Source organism: Rhea americana, unplaced genomic scaffold, assembly GCF_003343005.1.
Source record: "Rhea americana isolate MKP2758 unplaced genomic scaffold, rheAme1 scaffold_390, whole genome shotgun sequence".
In the NCBI taxonomy this organism is placed as follows: Eukaryota; Metazoa; Chordata; class Aves; order Rheiformes; family Rheidae; genus Rhea; species Rhea americana.
Window position 1 is genome coordinate 173,476 of NW_028186524.1, and position 23,054 is coordinate 196,529.

A 23,054-nucleotide genomic window follows, 5' to 3' on the forward strand; every position below is an offset into this window, starting at 1 on the left:
TCAAACAACACCATAAGAAGCTACATTAAAACAAGAAATTGAAAAGTAAGACTTTTGGAGATACACTGAAGCAATTACAAAAATTATGCTGTGAGGTTTGCAGAAAGGTGATTCTAAATTAGCGTAACAGATGAGCCCTTGAAAAAAAAAMTTTTTTTTTTTAATCTTGGCAACTCTAATTTCTTACCTGTTCCAATTTGAAAATATGCTGATTAAAATAATACTGAAGCTGTTCATTTGCATAATTTATGCAGAAYTGTTCAAAACTGTTGGTTTCAAAGTCTTCAAATCCAAAAATATCAAGTACACCAATGGACAAACACTACAGGAAGAAGATGAGGAAACCCAGTTACACAAGTGACCTAACCCACAACAGCTAACCACTACAAAATACACTGCAGTATACGCTAACAGATTTCAAATATTTAAGTTGCGCCTACTGTGAAAACAGAGGTGGATTTAATATCAGCAAGAAATTTATTATGAACTTCAGAAGGATCAGAATTTATGCCAGATGTTATCTGTAGATCTCTGATAGCTCTAAATATGCAACCATCTACAAAGACTTGTTTTAGTGAGGAGCTTACTGTAACAGATTCCTCCATGTCCTTCTTATTAAGAAGCGCATGATTAATTCGCAGAACAATCCAATCAAATAGAGCACTGTACAAGGACTTTGCCATTGAATCACGAGCTGTTATTGCCTGCAGATGAAACAAAGTTCATAATTTACTTTAAAAAAGYATTTCTATTTCAGACTAGGTCACTTAAAGGTTACGATCTTTTCAGAGGTAAGATAAAATTTGCCTTTAATACTAACTTCTAATGTTCYAAACAGCAACTTCCCTCACTAAACGCGAAAGTGTACCATATTTTTTGTAGCCAACAACGGAAGTTTGACATTATTCCAGCATACTTCATTAGTWAAAACCTTATTGCTATGCTACTGAAACCTGACATTTCAAATCTAAAGCAAAATTTTATATAGGACTTTTTTCTGGATTTGTGATTTTTTTTATTAGTATTTTTTTTCAAGTCCCAGAACAATCAGCAGGATAACATTAAAATAATTCTACCAGTGTTCTTTCACACTTACCTCGTTGAGACTATATGGCAAAATAAGCTTATCATTAGCTGTCACAGTTTTTCTTTTTGTCAGCACTTCCACTAAAATTTCTCGTTTGACCTTCAAAACAAGCAAGAAAGAGTTAATGCTACCCAGTAACTACCCAATGAGTAATCTGATGCCAACAGTGGACATTACCATTTCCTCAGAAAAGGTCAAGTACTTTGACAACAGCCTCAGCTGTCACTCAGCTATAACTTTACAAGTTTTTCAGCTTCTTTAAATTATTCTCAGCTTACATTCATTCAGTTCCTTCCTTAGGGTGGCAAAGTACCCATCTCCAGTAAATTTATTCCTACTCAGCGCTGGGATTAATAAACAAATTTTACTTACATACTATGGGTTATATTCCCTCCCTTTTTTCTATCCCTAACCCCAATAACTTCACCAGTCTCATCCATTTCCTCTCCCATTTCCTCTCCCATAAGGTAAAGGTTGAGAGAGCATAATAAACTAAATCTGGTCATAACAAACTTGGGCAAAACATTCAAGTAAACTCTTGGGGTGGATTCCACGACAAGAAGGTTTATCAAAACATTAGAGCTAAAGAGAAATACTCTACTTTTAAAAGCTGCGAAAGAATGTCCAGCACTTCAGGAGGTCCCACTTCCAACCCTTCATCACGACCTGTAGCTTTCTTCTTGTAAGTTACATTGCCCAAATAAAGAATAGCCGAAAGCACTGAAAAAATCCTAAGGAAAAAAAATGATTTAATAGGAATTTTGTTTATGAGTAACATTATAACAGTTGAACATATCTAATTCTACTTCAGGAAAAGGGACAATAGAATTTATYCACAGGCTCTCACAAATGTTCATCTCTCTCTGCCTCCAGTGGAGTAAATGTGACTTTAAGACAGATACTAAAGCACCCATACAGTTTAGTGCACTTCATTAACTAGCCGTCTGTAASAAAGGCTTAAAGGATTCTACTTACTGTTTCTTTGTTGATGAAAGAAAGCCAACCATCTCCATGGCTTGTTTTAATCTTTCAAAGTCATGTCGGAGATCCTCTCCATCTTCAATTTTCAAGTTATGCTGCGAAAAGAATCCCATAATCAAGGACAAACAAAACCCCCAAACTATAACAAGAAAACAAGTAGAATCTGTTCTGTTTTCTTTGATTTCTTACACAATATCGGACATACAGCACTTATCAATGCATTTGTAAATCTCTGTCACAGATTACCTGATTGAGGTAGAAATAATCTTCAGGTTGTTTGAGGTGAAATTCTTTACGCTCTTCCTCGTTGACTCCAAGCAGTAAATAATAAAAGACATGGTAGTTCCTACAAAGTCAAATATATTTCTCTTTCATGAATATATAATGATTTTTCTTTTACCCTATGTACTTTAAATGCTTTTAAGCTCTCACATCAATTATAGACACATAGGGAAGCATGTTAATGTTAAAGAACTTATTTGTTCTTAAAGCAACATATACAAGTATATATTTTAACTATATGCAAGAGAAGTGTGCACACCAACTATGCAGTAGCTRCATTCAACTTACAGCTGAAACATTCTAGTAGACACAGTACTAGCCTCTTACCTTTCATCTTTTTCTTGAGAAACGAGACGAGATTTTTCAAGAAGGTATTTTTCAACAACAGCCCTGAAATGTCCCCAAAAAGGGAAAAAAGAAAATGAAGGGAGAAAAAAAAACTTCCCAAAACATCAGATAGCAACTGCCAAGAAAGTTCAAATAATGAGATCTACACTAGAATACATAAGGGAATGGCTTAAAACAAAAAATTCACTATAGTCTACACTGCATTTGAGACAATGAAAAGAAATATCCAGGAAACGTCTATCTTGCTTGGTTTTAGGAGACATAACTAGAAAGAGGCAGATAAATATGAGAAAAGTGTTGATGCAAAATTATAGGCAGAAACAAGACAGGTAAAGTGCTACTAATCTGTTATTACTCCAAGAGTAACAGTTATCTGGCAAGAAATGCAAAAACTACAACCCCCTGCCCCCCACCCACRCCACCCCCCAAAAATACTGAATAATTGGTTGCTTCTGAACCTAACAAATTTGCTAGATTTTATGACAGTACATATGCCAATCTCAAACAGAGGCCAGCCAGGCAGAAAACTCTTCATAGATGGACAAAGTAGGCAGCTAAATAATAAGCTAAACACCTTCACACAAGACATCAACAAAGAATAGGGCCAAAGTTTGAGCAGCTTTTCTCAAGCTGAAGGTAAAAATAAATAAATAAATAAATAAATTCAAATGGTACCAATCTCCTGAGCTAGTGTGATTTCATCTGTAAAGATGTCAATTTTATCCAGAATAACACTCTTAATTAATTGTGGTGCAGAGTTCCCAGCTGTGTTACTGTGTTACCCAAGGCAGCATTTTACATAGCAATAGGAGCCTTTACCAATTCCTACAAGCACACAGCCCAACCCTAAAAAAACCTCATACCGTACTTACCCTCTGACAATACCATTCTCTAAATAGTTGACTTGAATGAATTTTCCAAAACGACTGGAGTTATTGTTATGTGCTGTTTTTGCATTTCCAAATGCCTGTAATAAAACAAAATGAGATAACTTCCAGTTAAACTGAAAAACCCAATATACAGCTTTCCAAAATATTCTGTTTATTGTTCAGCCCCCTCTTAGCTGGCAACATATGTCAAAAATATTATGGAAATGGCAGCATGCAGATACCAAAAAGGAAGCTTAGGAAGCCTTCACTGTTTCTTGCAGAGCTATACACAGTTATTGTTTGCCCTATGCAATAATGTCTAGGAGTCTGAGGAAGGGGAATAACAAATTTAATCAGATATTTCTAAAAGTATTGAAAGGTAAATACAGCTAGAGAGCTCAAGTCAACCTCAATCATTAGCAATTATAAATGTAAAGCGGACATCTGGTAGGAAGAAGATAGTGCGACTGTGAAATTTGCTTCTTCTGTGATAAAGCCACAAACTACATCTTTTTTGCCTAAAGTACTGCTCCCACTCAAAAATTTCCACAATAGAAGTGCAATTATTTTTTTCTTTAAGTGAGAACAGAACATTAAGATCCTGTATATAAAGTGAGCCTATGAATTTTTCTCATTTTTAAAATACGCAACTCTGAAAAGATTCACAGAAACACACTGGCTTGCAGAAACACATAATACTCACTGACCAGTTAACTGTGCTATGCACTACTGAAAAACAGTTTCATTAGGATGTGTTAGAAAAAGGAGAAAAGATACGGCACAGATCTCATCCATTGTTAACTCTTAGTGCCTAAGCATCTTTTGCCTCTATCATCATGCCTCAGAAAGTATATAGCATACTCATAATAAAAAATACTCTGCATGAGCCACATTAAAAAAAAAAAAAACATAAGAATAACTTATAGCATCTAGAAGCCCATGAGAATTAGTTACTGGGAATATTCATAACTTTATCAACTCTTAACTATGATTCCTTAGTTTGAGAGAAACCACTGATCCTTTTATCGTGTGAAAGGTGATCAGCATATGAAGACGACACCCAGTGTGGAATGCAACTGTTTAGAAAAAGAGCCACTGGTGAAATACCACCAGCAATTCCTGCCACAGATATTTCCTCTCAGAGCTCCAAGCAATTAAGGCCTCCCATAGGAAATCCATCTCACCTAATATAGAACAAATTCATGGAACAGTTTCACAAAAAAACACTGCCACCTCCTACGCACACACAAACACACAATGATGGACGTACTAGTACTGTATGCAACAGAACTAAAGTGTTTCTAAATTTAACCGCCAAATTACTAGGCAAGTACTGCTTTCATGTCAGTCGTGCTGTTTTTGTCAGTGCTGAAGACACCCTTCCCCCTYGCTTTTTAAAACTATGTTGCAAGGTTGCAGCTGCACTACAGTATCACACCTGAATCACTACTTCCAAAACAGGTTCTCAAAGATGTCCTGTAAGTGATTTCTACTGCGACCTGCCCAGTGTTCAGAGAATCCAAGAAATCTGTGAAGTGAAAACCTTCTTATGAACTGGGAGAATTCCTGTAATTCTCTGCCTAACAGTTATTCCTGATCCTTTTTCCTTAAACGCAAGCCATGGAAACCCTCCCTGTGCAGAGGAAAATGGATTCTTATGAAACTTTAGAAAATTCAACAGGTTTCCAAAGAGACAAGATTTCTGTCCAGCAGTGCTTATAGATGATTGAGGCTGAGTTCAGCCTTCTAATTTCTAGGGATCATCCTACAGGTTTCGTAACGCAAACAGCATCCCCACTCAGATTTTTCAGGGAAGGCATAATGACCAGAGTCATCAACATCTTTTTGCAGCTACTACCAAACCCAGTTRCTATCTTTCTGTAGTTGCTATCTCACAGAAAACACTTTTTTTTTCTGCTATTTTTTTTCAGAGCCCATTCTGCATATGTAGTATATTCATGTTTTTATAAAATYTTGATCAAAACTTTTTAGTTAACAAGTCATATCAACTCAAAAGTGAAAGCCCTGTAGCATCAGGACAAATGATCCGCTTTGTCAGAAGCCTGCTCCCCTGCCACCAGATCAGCTGTGGCTCTCCAAAGAAAACCACCCAGCTTTTCATTCAGTGTTTCAAGAAATCAGTGATGATAAAGCTTTGCCCAGCTGCAGAGTAGTGGACTTGAAAATTTATTCTGCAAGAACTTCTTGTTAAAAAGTTTTCTAACTTAAGACCAACAGTCTACTAGTTATTAAAGAAACCAAGACATGATATAGCTACGTTTGCCTAAYTGCTTTTAATAAGTAAGCACTCTGGCATCATAGAGTTAAGAAATCCCATAACCCTGGCTTCCTGAAAAACTTTTCTTAGTGATTACTCAYGTAAGTAATGAATACAGTTTAAAACTACTAATGGCTCTTATGATCTCATACGTCTGGTATTTAGTCAAAACATACAGCAAATTCTTAAAAGCTGACTATTATCATCAGTTTTGGGGAAGTTTTCATGTATCTAATCATTTTCTCACAAAGGCYGTTAATATCTACAACTCTTTAAAGAACATTCCAAGCCATTCAACATTTGGGGGTTTCTTTGGTAATATTTAGCTTTAGACTCAAATACCAACTGCTGGCTACCATAGCCTTCAGTATACTTTGAAGTAAGTATAAAAGAATAACATTGCCATGTAAAGTCATAAAAGTGCAAAACACTGAAATGAGAAACATCTTTAGTAGTTATGCATCTTTATAAGCTATTACATGCTTATCCTAGTGAAAACARATTACAGACAAGAATTAAGTTTCTACATTATCAAGCCATTACTCCGGATAGAAAGTATCTTCAATGGATAATTCTATCCAGGTGAGACTAACAGTAGTTTATTCAAACGGATTAAATAGAGTCCAAACTCCACTGAAAGATTACCTTTGTTCGCCTTTACGTAAAGCCTTCTATGTCTTTCCCAAATAAATTCAGAARATGAGGGGACATGATATAATTTCAGCTGAAGATAAAWCATTTATATAGCTAAACTCACTCACTATTTTCTCTTGTGACTCCCTGAGGAGGAAGGTAAGAAAAATGAAAAACTAAAACTAAACCACTCCAAGGCAGACTACTAACCATCTACACAGAGCGTGAGTCAAAAATAGCAAACCAAGGCCAGCAGGAATCTGAGTTGAGATAGACTGTTCTGGGAGTCAGGAAGTCATCTAACCTATTTTTTACCTTGAAATACAAGAGGTTTGTTATTCAAAACTTCCTCAATAGCAGTGACACCTTTAAAGGTATTAAAAAAAAAAAAAAAAAAAAAAAAAAAGGCAACAGAACTTCTCATTTTACTAATTTATTTCCTCTAAAAAGAAACCCAGAACTACACACATGCACCTACAAGCTACTTGAGGAAAACAAACTAAAACATCTAATTTAACTCTTTCATGAGAATTGCCAAAAATCTGAAAAAGCTATCAAGGGTTTCCGGGTAGACCACTCTAACCCATAGCAGAAACACAACAGAGTAGACTATTCTTCTGCAGTACAAAAATGACACTGAAGAATCAAATTACGCTATGGAAGAGGAAATTACTGCTTCAGAGTAATACCTCCAGGGAAATCTGGAGTGGTCTTCACAAACRCACTCCAAAAGATGGACTCATCTACGCAGAAGTTGCAGTGTTTCAGGGTAATTCTGCAACCCTCTGCGTGCCACTTGAACTCCTGGGGATGTCTAAGCAACCCACATGATAACAGCATACAGAGGACAAGGTAATTTTCCCAAGAGATGTGCGCAGCAGGGAAAAGAATGCAACATCACATTTCTACAAAAAGCAAGTAGCAACCAAATGAATGGAAAAAGGAAGTTCCATTCCTTCCCTGATTATGATTCTTAAAACAAACACATGCAGATAATAGCTTCAGAACAACTACCCTACCTTAAATAGAACAGACTACACCCACTAAATATATATGCAGACTTTTAAGGCAAATATAAATGAAAACCAGAGTCAAAGCACCACTTAGTTTAAGTCCATTTCATACCAAAACCACAAGCACAATTGGACTATATTAAAGAAAACAGAGCTGACAGCTAATTGATTTAYTGTTTTCCATAGAATGGTAAAACATAGAAGTTCACTTTCTACAGTGAAATTTAGCAAGCTTTTAAATATGCTGGCTGAGTTCCAGTAAACCTCATTACCCTCTCAACTGTGCTGTCAAGTTTATATTTACAACTGCCTTCTCTAGATCATYTAATGAATATTTCCTGCTGGACCTTCCATTTTATTTGGGCCTTAATTCTTTTCAAAGAATGGTTCAGCATCATTAATAAAACTCCAAGAACATGTCCAAATGGAAATAAGTGGTGCTTTTCAAATTAACATGAGAAAAATTTATGACAACTCCACTATGTCTGTCCATCCTGCCTCTTTCCTTATCTTCTATCTGGGTTGAGCTTGAGTTGATTTTTAGCTAAATTATCCAAAATCAAGCATTTACTTTTTTTTTTTTTTTTTTTTTTTTTTTTTTGCTTCCCATTCATGCAAGTTAGATAGTTGGAAACAGCTATTATGGTAAATAAATTTATCATCGTTTTAGAAAGCTGTGCTTATCTTTATGTTAATGTTAGGTCTCCAAAATAAATTGAGTTTTAGATTGTACACTGTACATTTTATATCTGAAATATGTGGTATAAAACATTTTTCCCTGATGAAAGGAAAATACAAATTTCTTGGAAACTTCCTAAGTGTGTATAGAAAGGTTTAACTAACTTGTTTGAAACTCTATAAAATAAACAATGGTTTGATTCACTATTCCCAATCTTACCCATATAATAGCTCCTAAATGCGCATTCCTTCTTAGGACTTCAGCTGTAAGTAAACTGAACTTAATAGTCAATACTAGAAGGCAAAATTCCAACTCGAGGAATTATACTTTAAACAYTGAATTTAGAAGAGGATGAAAAAGTCAGGAGTATCTTGAAACAGAACCTCTCTCTATTTTCTGGACAGTTTTTAGCACCTGGCTCAGGGCACTTCACAAGAGAAGACCCATGATATCCTGGAGAAACAATAAAAATTCCAGGAAAAAATCCTAYGCAGCTACAGCAACTGTATGGTTACCACCACTGTTTAATAGATTGCCAACGGGGAGCCTTACAAACACATGAGGCTCTGGTGTCAAAGTTAGCAAGAAGCACATCTGAGCATCAGAGATTAATCCACGACCAACCTTCCTTTCACTAGTGTATATGACAACAACTATGCTAGTGTTGTATACAATTTTAAACTACACTGTTTCAATTCGGTGTACTGAATGATTCGGTTGTCTGAGAAAGTAATATCAAGCAATATAAGGCCTAATTTCCTTTCATGATACAGCTGTAACTCTGTTCTTCAAAGTCTAGAGATTATGAACAAGGAGCTAAAATATTAATAATAGTTTATGTTCAAATTGCTTATAGCTTTGGATAGAGACTAGTTAGCCAACACAGAAATAGCATTTGTTAATACACTTGAAAATGTGTTTAAGTATGTGATCACAAATTTATAAATCCATCTCCATCCACACTACCAGTACTCACCTTTTCTATGCAGGAAATACTTGAACTTTTATTAAAAAAAAAAAAAAAAAAAAAAAAAAAATCAGCCCGTAAACAGATGTTTTTTATTTAGATGTCAGGAAAATAAGAGGTCACTAAAAAGGAGAAATTTTGAGCCAGAATGTAACAGTTTTTATATCAGAGGAATCTGACTATCTTCAGTAAAGAGGCCATATTTTCATTTGTGGAAACCACTTCATGAGGACTCAAATCTTCAAAATTAAGCAGAACATTCTCAAATAGTTTAGGCACACTTCAAATCTGTTCATGCAAAAAATCCCCTGAAACACCCATTTAAGAAAAATTTCCTTGTTCCACTTAAGTTCCGTTAAGTAAAAACCCAGATGAGTCACTATAGCTAGACTGAAAAGTGACCAACTCTAAAACAAGAGTTTTGTTCGCTAGCAGTTCAGCTTCCACAAACTGAGTAAGCTTTCAACATATTACTCCCTGAGATCAAGGTTTGACTTGATTTTTTAAATTGCACTTAACTGGAATTGCACAGGAGCATGCAGGGAAATCTGGAAGCTTCACTATCTACTGACTCTGTTCTGCAGTGAAACAAGTAGGATAGCTTGATTTTACTTTTCTATAGCCTAAACCCACTCTAGCATCACTTTTTAATGTGCACTGAAGTTATGGGAATAGAGAAGTATTGATCCTACTCCTACTACCTTGACAGAGTTGTCCCACAATCATGCGTACTCCAGAGGCTTATTTTAGCCCAGACCATTCTTAGCCTCCATCAGTTTCAGAAAGGTTTCTTCCTCCTTAATGTCAAGTCAATGAGTATTACTTTTTATACAAAAAACATACATTCATTTCTGAAAGTCATTCTAGGATACAAATGTTCTATATTTTAACATTTAGTTGTCATAAAACCCTTAATCTTTTGCAATAGTCGGAAGCTCAAGTTCATACAGAATCAATGATATAGAGCAAGAAGTTTCTCCAAGAACTTCAGGAGTCTCACATTTTAGTACGCACTCCAACATCAGTGTTAGAATTTGTTCATCAAATTTGCAAGCTAAGCTTTCAATTGCTCAGCACAGTTCTAGCTAGCAAGACTATTTTCACATGAGATGTATTACTAAATTGCTCAATCAAAATCTGAAAAGCTGCAGCACATGCGCCAACCAACCTTACTGCAGAAAGCCACACATCTTTTTATGAACATTCTCAGTTCTAAACAACATTTACCTCTGCCATCTACAAAGTTGAGTTTTAATTTTTAATGTATATGCACAAAAGCAACAAGATTTCAGCTCCTCCTCCCCTCCTGATTTGATACTGCTATATCAGGTCCTGCAGACCAGGGCCTGAAACAGTTAACTATCAAACACAGAAAGATCAGCTGATCAGACAGTGCTTTCCACAGTGACCCCTTCCTGTTTTGTGTTTAGAATAGCAAACTTGAGCTCCAGCAACCAACAAACCTCAAAGAATTTTACTTCTGCTTTCAGGCAGCAGAAAGACAGGCAAAAGAGAACTTGCATATATTCCTCACTCTTTAAAGAAAAGCTTTCAAATCACATCCATAAATATAGCACAATTTTAGGTTTACTTTATTGCTTTTTCACATGGTTTAGCTAAAAAAAAATTAAATGAACCTGTTGTTACATTTGAGAATATTTAACATTAAAAATTCCAAAGGCCATGTTTGAACTCCTTGCTGTTGAAGATTTTATTGCTGGGGAGTATTATATCCAGCAAAGATTTCAAGGTTTTTCCTTTCAGATCAGAGAGTGAAAGGGAAAGGCTGCAGTCTACAAGATTTGTTTAAGTTTATCCTGTTCTTACCTTATGCAAGACCAGTTGTACCTCTTTCCCTCTAGTGGTTAGTTTTGCTTTCTGTTGGAAATACTGTTCCAATAAAAAGCCCATGACTCACACTTTCTCCCCAACTAACAATGTTGTTCTTTTCAAAGCAAAAATTTATACCAAGGAAATAATTCCCTTGAAAAGGTAGTTCATAAAAAAAAAAAAAAAGAGAGAGAGAGAGAGCTATAGAACAACAGCATAATTACATTAAGCAGTTGATATTTCAGTGGAACTATTTATTTGTGAAAACATTTAGTTATAATTTCAACTCGACTCAAATGCCATCAGAACTTTAAGAGAGAGAACTCAAGTAACCTCTGTCCCAGAATATTAGTGTCTAGTTGTGAAAAGTTAAGTCAAATATCAATTAAAAGCTACAGGAAGTCAACCGCAAGGAAGTACAAACTGCAAGGAAAATCAGTTAGAAGCAGTCTCGCAACAAAGCCAAACACCAATTCAGCCCAGAGATATCTAAAGTCTGTGCCAAGCAGGTGACTCAAAACACTCAAAATTAGTGTTCAACAACAGTTATTTAAAATTTTCAAAAAGCGGTTTCCATGAAAAGTAACTTTAGCATAAATTTACCTCCAGAACTGGTCCAGCTCCAAGAATAGTTCTCTCCACACCACTTGCGTACCCTTTCTGGCTCAGTGCTGTGAGGCAGTGAATTAAGAAGTTTGTGCTTTGAGTTTTTCCAGACCCACTTTCACCTGATATAACTATGCACTGATTGACGTGTTTTTTAAGCATTGTGTGATAAGCCACATCAGCAATGGCGAAAATATGAGGCTCCAACTTCCCAAGCTGATGATTCTCATACATCTTGACGTATTTAGGATTATAAATGGGCAGGAATTTAAAGGGGTTTATTGCAATCAAAATACTTCCTGCGTAAGTGTAAATTTTGTGTTTTAGAAAGCGGCATTTAAGATTTTCTAGGAGTGTTGTCTCTGTTAAATTGGGGAGATTGCACAAGTCATCAAAGTCCTCCTGATACCAGGGCAGAAAACCCCTTTCAACCAATCGCCGAGCATCCGTCTCCTTGGACGGCAGTTGCATATGCGCATATTTGATAGTCCCATCAGTGTTCCTTTCTTGCAAAAGAAAATAGTACCCATCCTTTTGAGAATGCTCATCCTGAGCACGACGAGGCCAAAGTAAAACTCTATGAACGGGAGAATCATTTATATCAAGTACCCATTCTTCACCACCTGCTTCTTTCACCTCCACGAGCACATAATGTTTTGAGACGTCCAGGTTTAAGATATTAATCACATCCTTGATGACATCTGAAGATGTGCTGTCCTTGGTTGCTGTCACTTTGCAGCAGGGAGCGCTTTCTGTTGAGAGCTGGGGGTAAATATGAAGATTATAGGCTGGCTTTGCTTGGCAAACTGCACTGTCAGCATCTTTCAAACTCATTCTGCCCCCAAATGGGCTTCAGTCTTCCACCACTGCTTAAGATGCAGTGCCCATTGTCTAAAAAATAAAATAAATAAAATAAATAGAAGAAGAAAAAAATCAAGCGTTAAAGAAAAACAATGCACAAGAAGTATAAGGGTGAGGTATTGTTTTCTGGACACGAGGATAAAATTGTTACACAGGCAAACCATTAACAAAAAGAATTAATGTGCAGAAGTAGCACATTAGTTTTATTTCTGCACATTAGTGAAGTTATTTCAGTCTGAGCAAATATCTGTTATAACACTTATCTTCTTTCTACTTTGCTTCTACTCCCATGCCATCCCTCTTACAGCAGCACAAGCATTCACACAGGCATGAAGCAAACTGAATCAGAATAAAGATCCAGGTTAGAAACCTCCCTGTTTCCCTAGGTTAGTCTTAACCCAGGTAAGTTCCCTGACACAGTTCATTGCATGGCTGTACAAACATCTTTTCCCCCTTCCAAACAAATTCTCCCTGGAAGCTGCACAAGTAACGTGAGATCGAACTACTGTTTGATTACTTCTTAAACCAGCTGTGCCAGCTTAGAGCAGCCATGAAGTATGGTAGGAGAAGCAACGCATGGAAGCAAGGAAGAAGAAGGTTCTAACACTATGATCAACACACTCTTTCACTTTTCCCAACTGCCCTCTTTTCACAAAATGTACAAGATAGGTACAGCATTTACCCCACTCAACTTTAAGGAAACAGTGCCTCTGACTCATGCAAATATTCCTGCCATCTCCTAAGATCACACACTGTAGCTATTTCTTAAATGTGCACAATTTACCCAGAAAAGAGAATGCTAATTTCACTTGAGTCAACCACATCCTTGCTGCAGAGAGGTTTGATCTTGCCTTTTTTATCGTCCATTTTAGGCTACACAGAAAAATTACTCTTAAATAGTATAAATATAAATAAATAAATAAATAAGCCAGTGAAGTTGCTTGTTTGTTACTAAACAACTGCACAGGAACTTACATAAGACCACAAAAAGCAATCATTTCAAATTAAAATCAGTAAAGAGTTGGAAGTATTTAACTGCCACTTCCACTGCAAGCAATGAATCACTTCAGAGAAACATATGACATAGTTCTGCCTCATGAATTGCTTCAGAGTGGAGAAATCTGCTTTAAGGGAACTCTGAATATTAAGCTTTTAGAAGTTATTGTTACGCAAGTTGGATCATTTTTGGTGGCTACTCATCAAAAGGAAGGCTAACCAAGTCAGACAGCAAGAAAAACCACAGCAAATCTCTGGTCAAACTGTATGGTCCCTCAGAAAATTGTTTCTTGCTCTGTAAAATTTCATTCATCATTCATTAAAGAGGGTATATTGCAAGATCTTGGCAGTACAGAAGGATGGACTAGTGTGCTCAAAGGCCTCTCTCCATTTCCTGTACTTATCACTGATCAATAGTAAAGAATTCTGAAGGAATTATGCAAATGTAAGGTATCCTTGACCTATAGAAGCTCAAACAGCTAACATATAGCAGAATCAGCAACAGACTGCTGCTCATGGGGAAGACAAATCTGGAGAATAGTCACAGAAAAAGAACAGTGACCATTTTTTTTTTCATGTCAGTTAGCATAGGGAAACAGGCTAGCTCAGACTTCCGTTTTTTTTTTTCCCTCAGCAACTAGTTTCAGACAGATAGTCATTAGAGGTTGGTATGATAGAGGAAGTCCCTTCTAAAAGTATTCTGGCCAAAACAGCACCCTAAGAAATGTGCCACCAACTTTCTGCCCATAAAGAGCTGCAGCTACACTTCTCACCAAGGTGCTGACCTCTGACTTTACTGACAGAGGTTTCCTAACCTCATCTCATGTTAGTTACCAAGATACATCTGATACTTTGCTCAAGACTGCCAAAAAACACTTCCCAAAGAGGAAAGTGGCACACAGCTCATTCTCTACTGTGTAAAACTCAGGTCAGGCCAATTACTGCAAGCAAAAACGCAATAGCTGGTAGTCTCTGTTCAGATGTGCATGACTGAGAAACTGGAAAGAGAAAGACCTCTCATCCTGAAGCAGACAGTTTTCTGACAAAGCAACAYGCAGATGTCAACATGTTTCTGCTATGCACATATTTCTATATTATACAGTTATCAGATACAACTTGATGGAAGTGCAAGTAGACAGCTTGCAATGTAAGGCAGACAGCAGACAGTTCTGATTCCCCAGCCATTGCCCTGTAGGAATGATTTTCGAGATAAGCTACAGCATAAAGAACTTGCTGAAACATGATTTCAATACACAGTCACATGGCAAGTAAACAGAAAAACAGTCAACATCACACTGTCTCATTTTAATCAGATATGAAGTCCAGATGCAATTTTCTTTCTTTCAACAATACTGTGCTTTAACAGTGTTCTTTYGCTCAAAAACAGCTTCACTCAGATATGGTACTCTGAGTTATTCAATACTGATGATGAGGCTTAAAATAGAGGGAAAACCTAAACCTCACTTAAGAAAGAGTAGATCCAGTTATTCTTGAATTCCTTTTAATTATTCTCCCTTTACTACCAACAGCTAATTTGTCCGAAGAGAATCAAACTCAGAATTTTTATTGGAATAGTCTAAGATTTAGTGTTGTAATGATCCAATTTGAACAAACAAGTAGAATCCAACAATTAAAAAAAAAAATCAGAGTATACAATATGCTGTTTATTGTAAGAGGCAGATGTAAAAATAAGTGCTATGATTAACATATGCATATTTTAACACTGCTATGAAGTTCTATTCGACAAAGGCAAGCTATAAATAGCTACTAATTATCCTTACAACACAAAGCAATGACAGAAGTAAAGGAGGACATAACCCAAGGCCTATAGTTTAGTAGCAGTTAAAGAAAAGAAAAAGCAGAGGGGCATGATGGCAGAGACTGGATTATGCTACAAGACCAGGGCCTCATGTTGAAAACTAATCCTAGCAATCTTCTGAAAGAATAGTCTCAGTAACTCAGCTGTAAATGACAATTGACTCATTTTGCCTTAGGTATCAAAGGTAATCAGGTATGACACAATCATATCACTCCTTTGGGTTCTTGGTTACATAAATCCATATATATTTGGATTACTAACTGAAAGCATTAGACATTTGGGAAAAAAATACAGCTTTATTAAAAAATGAAAATAAAAAAATGCAAATTTGTAAACCATCATACTAAGTCTCAAAGGAAGTAACATAATGTTTCAATTCTTCTACCTAAGAATAAGGCTGAGAAAATCTGTCAACTCAAATAGAGGTTTGAGGAAATACTGTCACTCTCCAATTAGCTTATGATTTTCTTAGGGTATGCACTTCAGTTGATAATATACTGCCCTAAAATAGGCAGCCTCCAGTGTACATCTGACTTCATACTCTACAATACCTTGAGTAACAAACTAGAACATAAAAGTAAAGTAGCATACACTGAACAGATTGTAAGTTGGCTACCTGATGGGTCCTAATATTCAACTATGGACCAAGTATCATCAAGCAGCTGGAGGGTTGGATTCTAGTAAAGTTGGATTCTTGACATCAAAGTATATATTTTCATCATAATTCTAAAAGAAAGAAAAGAGCGCACAATGATTGAGAAAGCAGTAAATAATCAAAAAGCTAGAGTCAGTGATACAGTTCAGTAGTATAGGAGTAAGCAAGAAATGCTAAACAAATTTCAGTTTAGTTTACAGATGCATAACTTCACATTTACCTGAAATAAGCCACATCAGCACGTTTGAAAATCATAGTGGGTAATCATTTAAACCTGAGATTCTTCTGTAGCCTAATAAGCATAACAGTGAATGTAATTCCCAGATACATGTTAAATGAATATTTAGTTAGGCAGCCATATTACCTTTGTGCTCAGCAGGCACATGACCAATACTGCATCTAGAATATATCAAAAATTCAAGTAAGCAGCTGAGATAACAACAAAAAAATCTGTTAGAAAATACCCCTTTACAGCAAAATGCTCTATAAGCTTTTATCTATGAGAAACAACACAGGGTTGACTGATACCAGTTCATATCCTTGTATGAAGAACTAGAAGTCGATAACCCTCTTCAGTCTGAAGGACAAAACTATAACAAGAGTCAGTGGCTGGAATTCAAAACTAGATAAATTCAGCCTAATGCAAGACAAACATCACCAGAAGATTACCCTCCATTGCAAGATTTAACTGACACTAATGAAGAGGCTTGATGCTAAAGTTCTTTCAGAAAATCAGCCACCTCCACTCACAGATGTGCTTCTGAGTCAGAAAAATTAATTAGGTATCACCCTTTCATTTATGTTACAAGCAGGGTGAACAGATGATGACAATGCTGCCTTCTATTTTCTATAGTTACTTAGAAAGTTTTTAAGTAATTGAAATATTTATTGATGAACCAATTTACACTGAARCAATGAAGCAGAAGCCTGAATTCAGGTGCAGAGAATATTGGAAGAAAAGGAGAAATAAAAGACTACAAGGTAATAATGAAACCATATTGGTCAGCATGCAAAGCAGCATACTCAGAAAAAGAACAGCCCAACCACTTTTGAGTTCTTTTTGTTAAGAGCTGGAAATTTCTACAAATTTACCTCAAATTTCTTTCTCTTCCCTATAAGGAGCTCCTTTCCAACGCAAGGGGTGAAATAAAGCTGTGCATTAGAGAATTTAACAAGCAGGAGACAGAAGCTAGCACCAAGCACACATCAACTAATTTTAGACTTCACATTCAGACTCCTTTCTGTTTTATTTAAAAGAGTTTTACTTTTCGCAAGCCTTTAGTAGCTTAGGTAAATGTCTTCACAGTACTTAAAATTGACTAAGTACAGTTATCAGCATCTGCAAAACACAGCAAAGTATTATTTCTCATTGTACTCCTATTTTACAGATGCAAACACAGGGGAAGAATCAGGCAAGCTAGGCAAGACAAAAATCAGGCAAAATTAGAGAAGTTTTTGATTCTAATCTTTTGTTCAATCCTTTAGACGGCAGTACTACTGTGGGCATGAGTGGGGCAACAGCTGCATAGGATTAGCATGTTAAGGGATACAGTGATGTGTGATTTGTGCCCTATACAATCAATGGGTTTGCTGTCCCAATATAACATACGCAACTTAAAGGTACCTATTTTCAAGCGAGATTGAAGAAAAATGGGAAACTTTAAGTAGGATTAGACAAATTTAAACAGAAGGTACCAGTTATAGGTCCTCTGTATTGAACTATCCTGGAATGATAATTCAAACACATCGAGAAGAATGGAAGCAAGTCTAATCAATCTAAAAATCTCTTTCCAGGATTTTGTTACTCTCCCTTCCCCCCACCCCTACGTTTCCAAATTCTACAAAGTAACTGTGTCTTTGTCAACAGCACTAATATAACAAGCCTGTAAGCCAACAGTTTAAAGTAATATTAATTTTACATAAGCTATAAGCAAGTCAAAATGTACTAAAAACCCACTAGTCAACAATGCAATCGTTGCACTAGCAATAATTAAGTCAACATGAGGCTGTACTGTTTGGTTCATCACTGGAGAACTGGTTATCCTTGCCACTGAAATCACCCAGGAGAGCAGTATTTCAGGTAACTACTTCAATGCTTTATGGAAAAAAAAAAAAAAAAAGTAGTAGGCTATGTACTTCAGCATTAATTCAAAATTTTACTTTTTGTCCAGACTAGAAATACAGAAGCAAAAAACACCAATTCTATATGGTAATTTTGATGCTATTTTCTAATCATCTTTAAACCTCTACTAAACAAATCAGTTTTCATAACATGCATTAAAGCCAATATTTTGTGATGTAGTAAAATTCTAGAAAATGACTTTGTCCCCATCGGCACAAGGTATTTGTTTAGCTTAAATAAGGCCATAATTTGAGACCACATGTTTAGTCAATGAATCATAGTGAAGCTAAAAAGGGAAAGCTACCATTACAGCAAAATTGTCCAGGACAAACTTTGTAATATTCCAGTTCTTCATATTTTCATGCACGTTTTCAGTACTGCATGCCTCAATCTGAAAGCTTCAAGCTTCTCACGTTGTTCACCAAGTATTTGTCAATACAAAAGTAGAAATATATTACAATTGCCTGATCTCTAATATTCTTTAATATCAAAATCACCAATTATTATACCAAAAGAACCCCCTAAATCAAACTGCAAACATTCAACAATTTCAAAAATATTCAACTACAACTTATTCTTGGTTTCCAAAGCAAGAATTTCCAGCAAAATCATAGGTTGTAGAGAGACCATAAAACTTCAAGAACGAACTGTACTTTACAGGTTAGGCTTTAGCCTTACCATAGCAAATTTCAGAGAGACACAGTTGCATGTAGTAGAACATAATTAAATTTCACTGCCCCTCCCCCCCCYTTTTTTTGAATATTCCAGGCATTTGTAGATTACTTGAAAATTGCTTAGCATTCTAGTTACACTTCAACATTTTTCCCTGGTTGTCTACAGTTCTGTTGGACTAAAGAACTCTAGAGCCCTCGTTGTCTTCAATCAAAAGCTCTTTCTTTTTTCAACCCCTAAAGAGGCAGTTCTGAATAGAGCATGAAAATCCACAACATATTTGTTGCTACTTTTTCTTGTCATCACTGCCAGAGAAGCTAATGTTGGCCATAGAGTGCCTAATCAAGATACTGGATTGCAATGTGAGTATTATAGGAAAGTCAAAGAAATTATCTTCCTTACAGACAGAGAGTACAGAACTGAGAAGGAACTATGGCCCTTATAACCCTGATCCCAATCTATGCTCTCAGATCACCTAAGATGTAGACCTCTACTTCCTCTTAATTACTCAGATGTACAATTTAACCTCAACAAGCCCAGGTTCACAGTGATGTTAAAAGTCTAACAACGTGTTATTACCTTAAAAGAGTGTGATGTCAGAATTATGGATGTACATCTGAGTCTGATTCAAGAGAAACGATAATGTGACTCTTAGAATGGAAGCTGAAAAAACAAGGAATGAAGGCAAAACAACCAAGGGCATTTGTGGCAGAMAGCATAATCAGAAGAGCCCTGGACACTAATCTCACCACTTTCTGTAATTTTGTTAATTTTATCATTAACAGCATTACAGATGTCAACAAAAGAAGTCAAAATTGCACTGCTCAATTACATTGATAAGAAATTCTCTTAAGAAACTTTAGGTCTAAGTACTATGTGAATTAAAGAAAAGGCTCAACAGCAGCAGAACCTACAAACATCATAAATCACTTTAAACACACTTATTATTAAACACTGTTGATCTTTGAAAGAAGGGCACATTTTGCTGTGACCTGCCTTGAGTTTCATTTGGTAACATAGTATCAGCTACAAACACCACAATAAAGCCTAGATAAAAGCAACTCCTCAAGCCACTGGTAAGTCGCTACACGAAGAAAACATGATCTACTAAGAGAGGAAATCTCTGAATTTTCATTCTCTGAAATAAAGACATTACCAATATGTTCAGAAAACAGATAATCTGCTAAAAAGCCTCTTACTGAAAAAAATCCCTTATAAGTATCTCAAGCCTTACTCCTTGATATTAGTCAGCTCTGATTAGATTTCTTCTTAAAAAGAACAGCAAAAAAACTCAACCCAAAAAACCTTACATGCATTTATAAACTGAGCATGAGATTTAAACCCTAAAGCACTACTCTTCTAATAAAAGGTGGGGGGTTTTTTGTTTTTTGTTTTTTGTTTTTTTTAACACTTGTGGTAGTACACATTTTTATTTACCTCATCCACTGGTACACAGCCCTCCTAAAAAGCCATTCACCATATTTAAATTAACAGTGTAGAAATCGTGAACCATGTTAGAGACTTTTGTTTCAATAAAATGTAACTGCAATTGACCAAAAAATTCAAAAGTCAGAGAAGACAGGCAGAATAAGCATGTCTTTTTTCTTAGAAACTTGAGTTAATAAACCCCTTTATCCCTCAAATTCACAAAAAACATACTGAACCATGGACTTTTTGTTTAATTATAACTCATGACTTTTTTTCCATTGACTGGTAAAATAGCTAATACTGTTGCATCTTTTAGAATTTTTTTTCTTTTTAAATTCCTAAGATATGAGAACCATGATATTTGCCCATCCAGCTACGGAAAGGCCATATTTAGCCTAAGCAATACTCGACTATGTGCATATGAGTCAAACAGTTATTCATACAGAATTATTCAATAGGTCTGATGTTTGAATCACTATTTGTCTGAAAAYTGTCTGTACAAAGTTTTACTTACCAGGTGCACCTCATTTAAATTTTTCATCATCTATACTCGCTCTTTGTAAACTATCCAATTCCACAAACATATAAGGTTCCACAGAAAAATGTAATCCTCCCACTTTGATTAGAATATCCATTTCCATAGACAGCTGCCCTGTCACTGCACAAACTAATCTTCAGCTACTGAAAAAGCTTTTTGTTAAGACAAATATTCATGCATAGTAATAACAACAAAGTTCAGTTCTATAAAAGCAGGTCCAAAATGTTACCGTAGTTATCTCCCAAGCTTGATGTTAACAAGTTAACACTAGCAATTAAGTAAACAGCCTAAGACACATCATCCTGACAAGTAGCTGTTACTATATTTTCAGACTACAGTGGGTAAAGAATCTCATTGTTAGGGGTACTGTTTCTGAAGCTCAAAGACGAAAATCATCAAAAATAACTCTTTTTAGAGGAGAGCCCTTCAGTGAGTCTTGAAACTAAACTGAATATACATTTACCTGAGAAGTTCTTCATGTTGTTTTCCCTACATTTTCTCTCCTAGACCTCTTCCTGAGGAGATACATAGTTAAAAGCACCACCGACTTACTAAAACTGGATGGGTGTAACACCAGTATATTAAACTGGAATGAAGAGTTGCCTCACACTGTTACTTTAGGGCACATACTTCAGCCATGTACTCCAGCTAACAGACCTGAAATTAGATCTCTCCTAACTACCTGTGACAAAGTCTTATCTGCAAACAGCTAGGTAGACAAACCGATACCAATCCACCTTAAGGAGTAACATGGGAGGATGCCGATGACATCTTTGAAAGGCTAATTACATATGCCAGAAGCCTGAGATCATCTCCAGACCTCTACTACATTGCCACCCATCCAGAAGTTGAAATCAAGGAACAGTAGATCTCATTTGGATACAAAGTACCTCTCACTTTTCACAGAGAACTTGCAAACAAAGCTGTATAGAATTTCGCCAATATATTTACAGAGTAATAAAAAGACTAACAACGATATTAGAAAGTCAYGTCTCATGTCAGGATGACTATATCAAGAGTACTGTCACAACAGCCATGGATCTGGAAAGAACTCTGCTACATTTAGTCTACAGATGCGCAACAAAAAGACGCCTCCAGCTTGCACAAGTTTTACATTCCAAAGATCGCAAAGCCAAACTTACCCAAAAGACCAAACACTACCAAGACATAAACAGCGAAAGGCACACATCAGTTAGGCAACGATGGTCAACGTGACAAAGCGTGGCGTCAACACAGCAGCAGCCTTGATATTTGTCAAGCGTTGCCCCCAAAAATCAAACAAACAAAAGAGAGTTTTAGGGAAGCTCGGACGAAGAAGGCAGCGGGGGCATCTGCGGGCGCGTGCAGGCAGCTCGCACCGCGGCCCGGAGGCACCGCGTGAGAAAGCGGCGCGGAGCGCGGTGAGCAGGAGACGGGAGCGAGCAGCACGGCGAGACCCTGCCGGCGCCTATTGTGCGGGGCGGGAGGCACGGGGAGGCGGGCGAGGCGCGCTCCTCCGGCTGCGCTCCGGGCACAGCGGCGGCAAAACGCGGCAGCACCAGCAACGCGCTCGGCCGGCCCGGCCCGGCCCGGCCCGGCCCGGCTCGGCCGCCACCGCCTCCTGAGGGAAACGGCCGGGCGGGCCGGCCGCCCGCCAGGGCCCCGCCCCGCCCCCTCCCCCCCCCCCCCAGCAGCTCAGCCCGTGAAGGGAGAAGGGGAGGAGGGCGGGCGCCCACCGGGGCGCGGGACCTCACGCCGCCGCCGCCTACCTCAGGCCGGTGGGGGAAGCGCTGGCGACCGGCGCCGCCGCCCGCCACAGGCCGCGTCGAGGCGCCGCTCGGCACTTCCGGGTGGGGGAGGGGAGCGGGGCGGCGGCCCATTCAGCGCCGCGCGCGCACCGCGCATGCGCCCCGCCCGCCCCCGTCTGCCTCGCCCGCCGCGGCCGTGAGGCGCGAAGCGTCGCCGGTACCGCCCGGCGCCGGCTCCTCGCAGAGCTCGGGAGCGGCTGGCAGCCGGGCGCCCTCTGAGGCGGCGCCCGGCGCTGGGAGGCGGGTGGGTTCCTGTGGAAGCCGAAGGAGCTCTGTGCCGCCCTTCTCCAGCGGTTTTCCCCGGGCGCGGCSTGGGGATCCTCCGGCTTCGGCCGTCGAAAAGCGCCGCCGGTTCCCACGGGCGAAAAACGCAGCGGGTGCCAGGCTCCCGGGGCCCGTAGGCAGCTTTACGGGGCCTGCGGCGCTGGTGTGCGGGCGCAGCGCGGGCGGCGGCGTCCCCTCCGCCGGCAGAGCCCCGAGGGAGGAGGAGGAGGAGGAGGAAGGGGAGGCTGGAGGCGGGGGGCCCTCGTGTGAGGCGACCGTTTTGCCCCGGGGGGGGGGCAGCGCCGCGGCCGTTGGCGTGCGGCGGCCTCCGCGCCGCCA

At 38.2% G+C, this 23,054-nt stretch overlaps 1 protein-coding gene across 10 annotated transcripts in view; it reads right to left on the reverse strand.

The window, feature by feature from the left end:
* MYO9B (myosin IXB) overlaps window positions 1-22,494 on the reverse strand; it is a 45,777-nt gene extending 23,283 nt beyond the window's left edge. For 8 of the 10 annotated variants that reach the window (XM_085313625.1, XM_085313624.1, XM_085313621.1 and 5 more), the window contains exons 1-11: window positions 22,413-22,494; window positions 21,807-21,907; window positions 11,571-12,464; window positions 3,571-3,665; window positions 2,678-2,740; window positions 2,315-2,414; window positions 2,063-2,163; window positions 1,689-1,818; window positions 1,097-1,186; window positions 588-704; window positions 188-322 (exon numbers count right to left, since the gene is read on the reverse strand). In XM_085313625.1, the coding sequence (XP_085169751.1) occupies window positions 188-322; window positions 588-704; window positions 1,097-1,186; window positions 1,689-1,818; window positions 2,063-2,163; window positions 2,315-2,414; window positions 2,678-2,740; window positions 3,571-3,665; window positions 11,571-12,407 (1,668 nt within the window). In that variant the 5' untranslated portion in view covers window positions 12,408-12,464; window positions 21,807-21,907; window positions 22,413-22,494. Of the gene's footprint in view, window positions 1-187; window positions 323-587; window positions 705-1,096; window positions 1,187-1,688; window positions 1,819-2,062; window positions 2,164-2,314; window positions 2,415-2,677; window positions 2,741-3,570; window positions 3,666-11,570; window positions 12,465-15,865; window positions 15,976-21,806; window positions 21,908-22,412 lie in introns of all 10 variants that reach the window. The other 2 variants (XM_085313618.1, XM_085313619.1) reach the window with 2 other exon arrangements.
* Window positions 22,495-23,054: the final 560 nt, after the last annotated feature.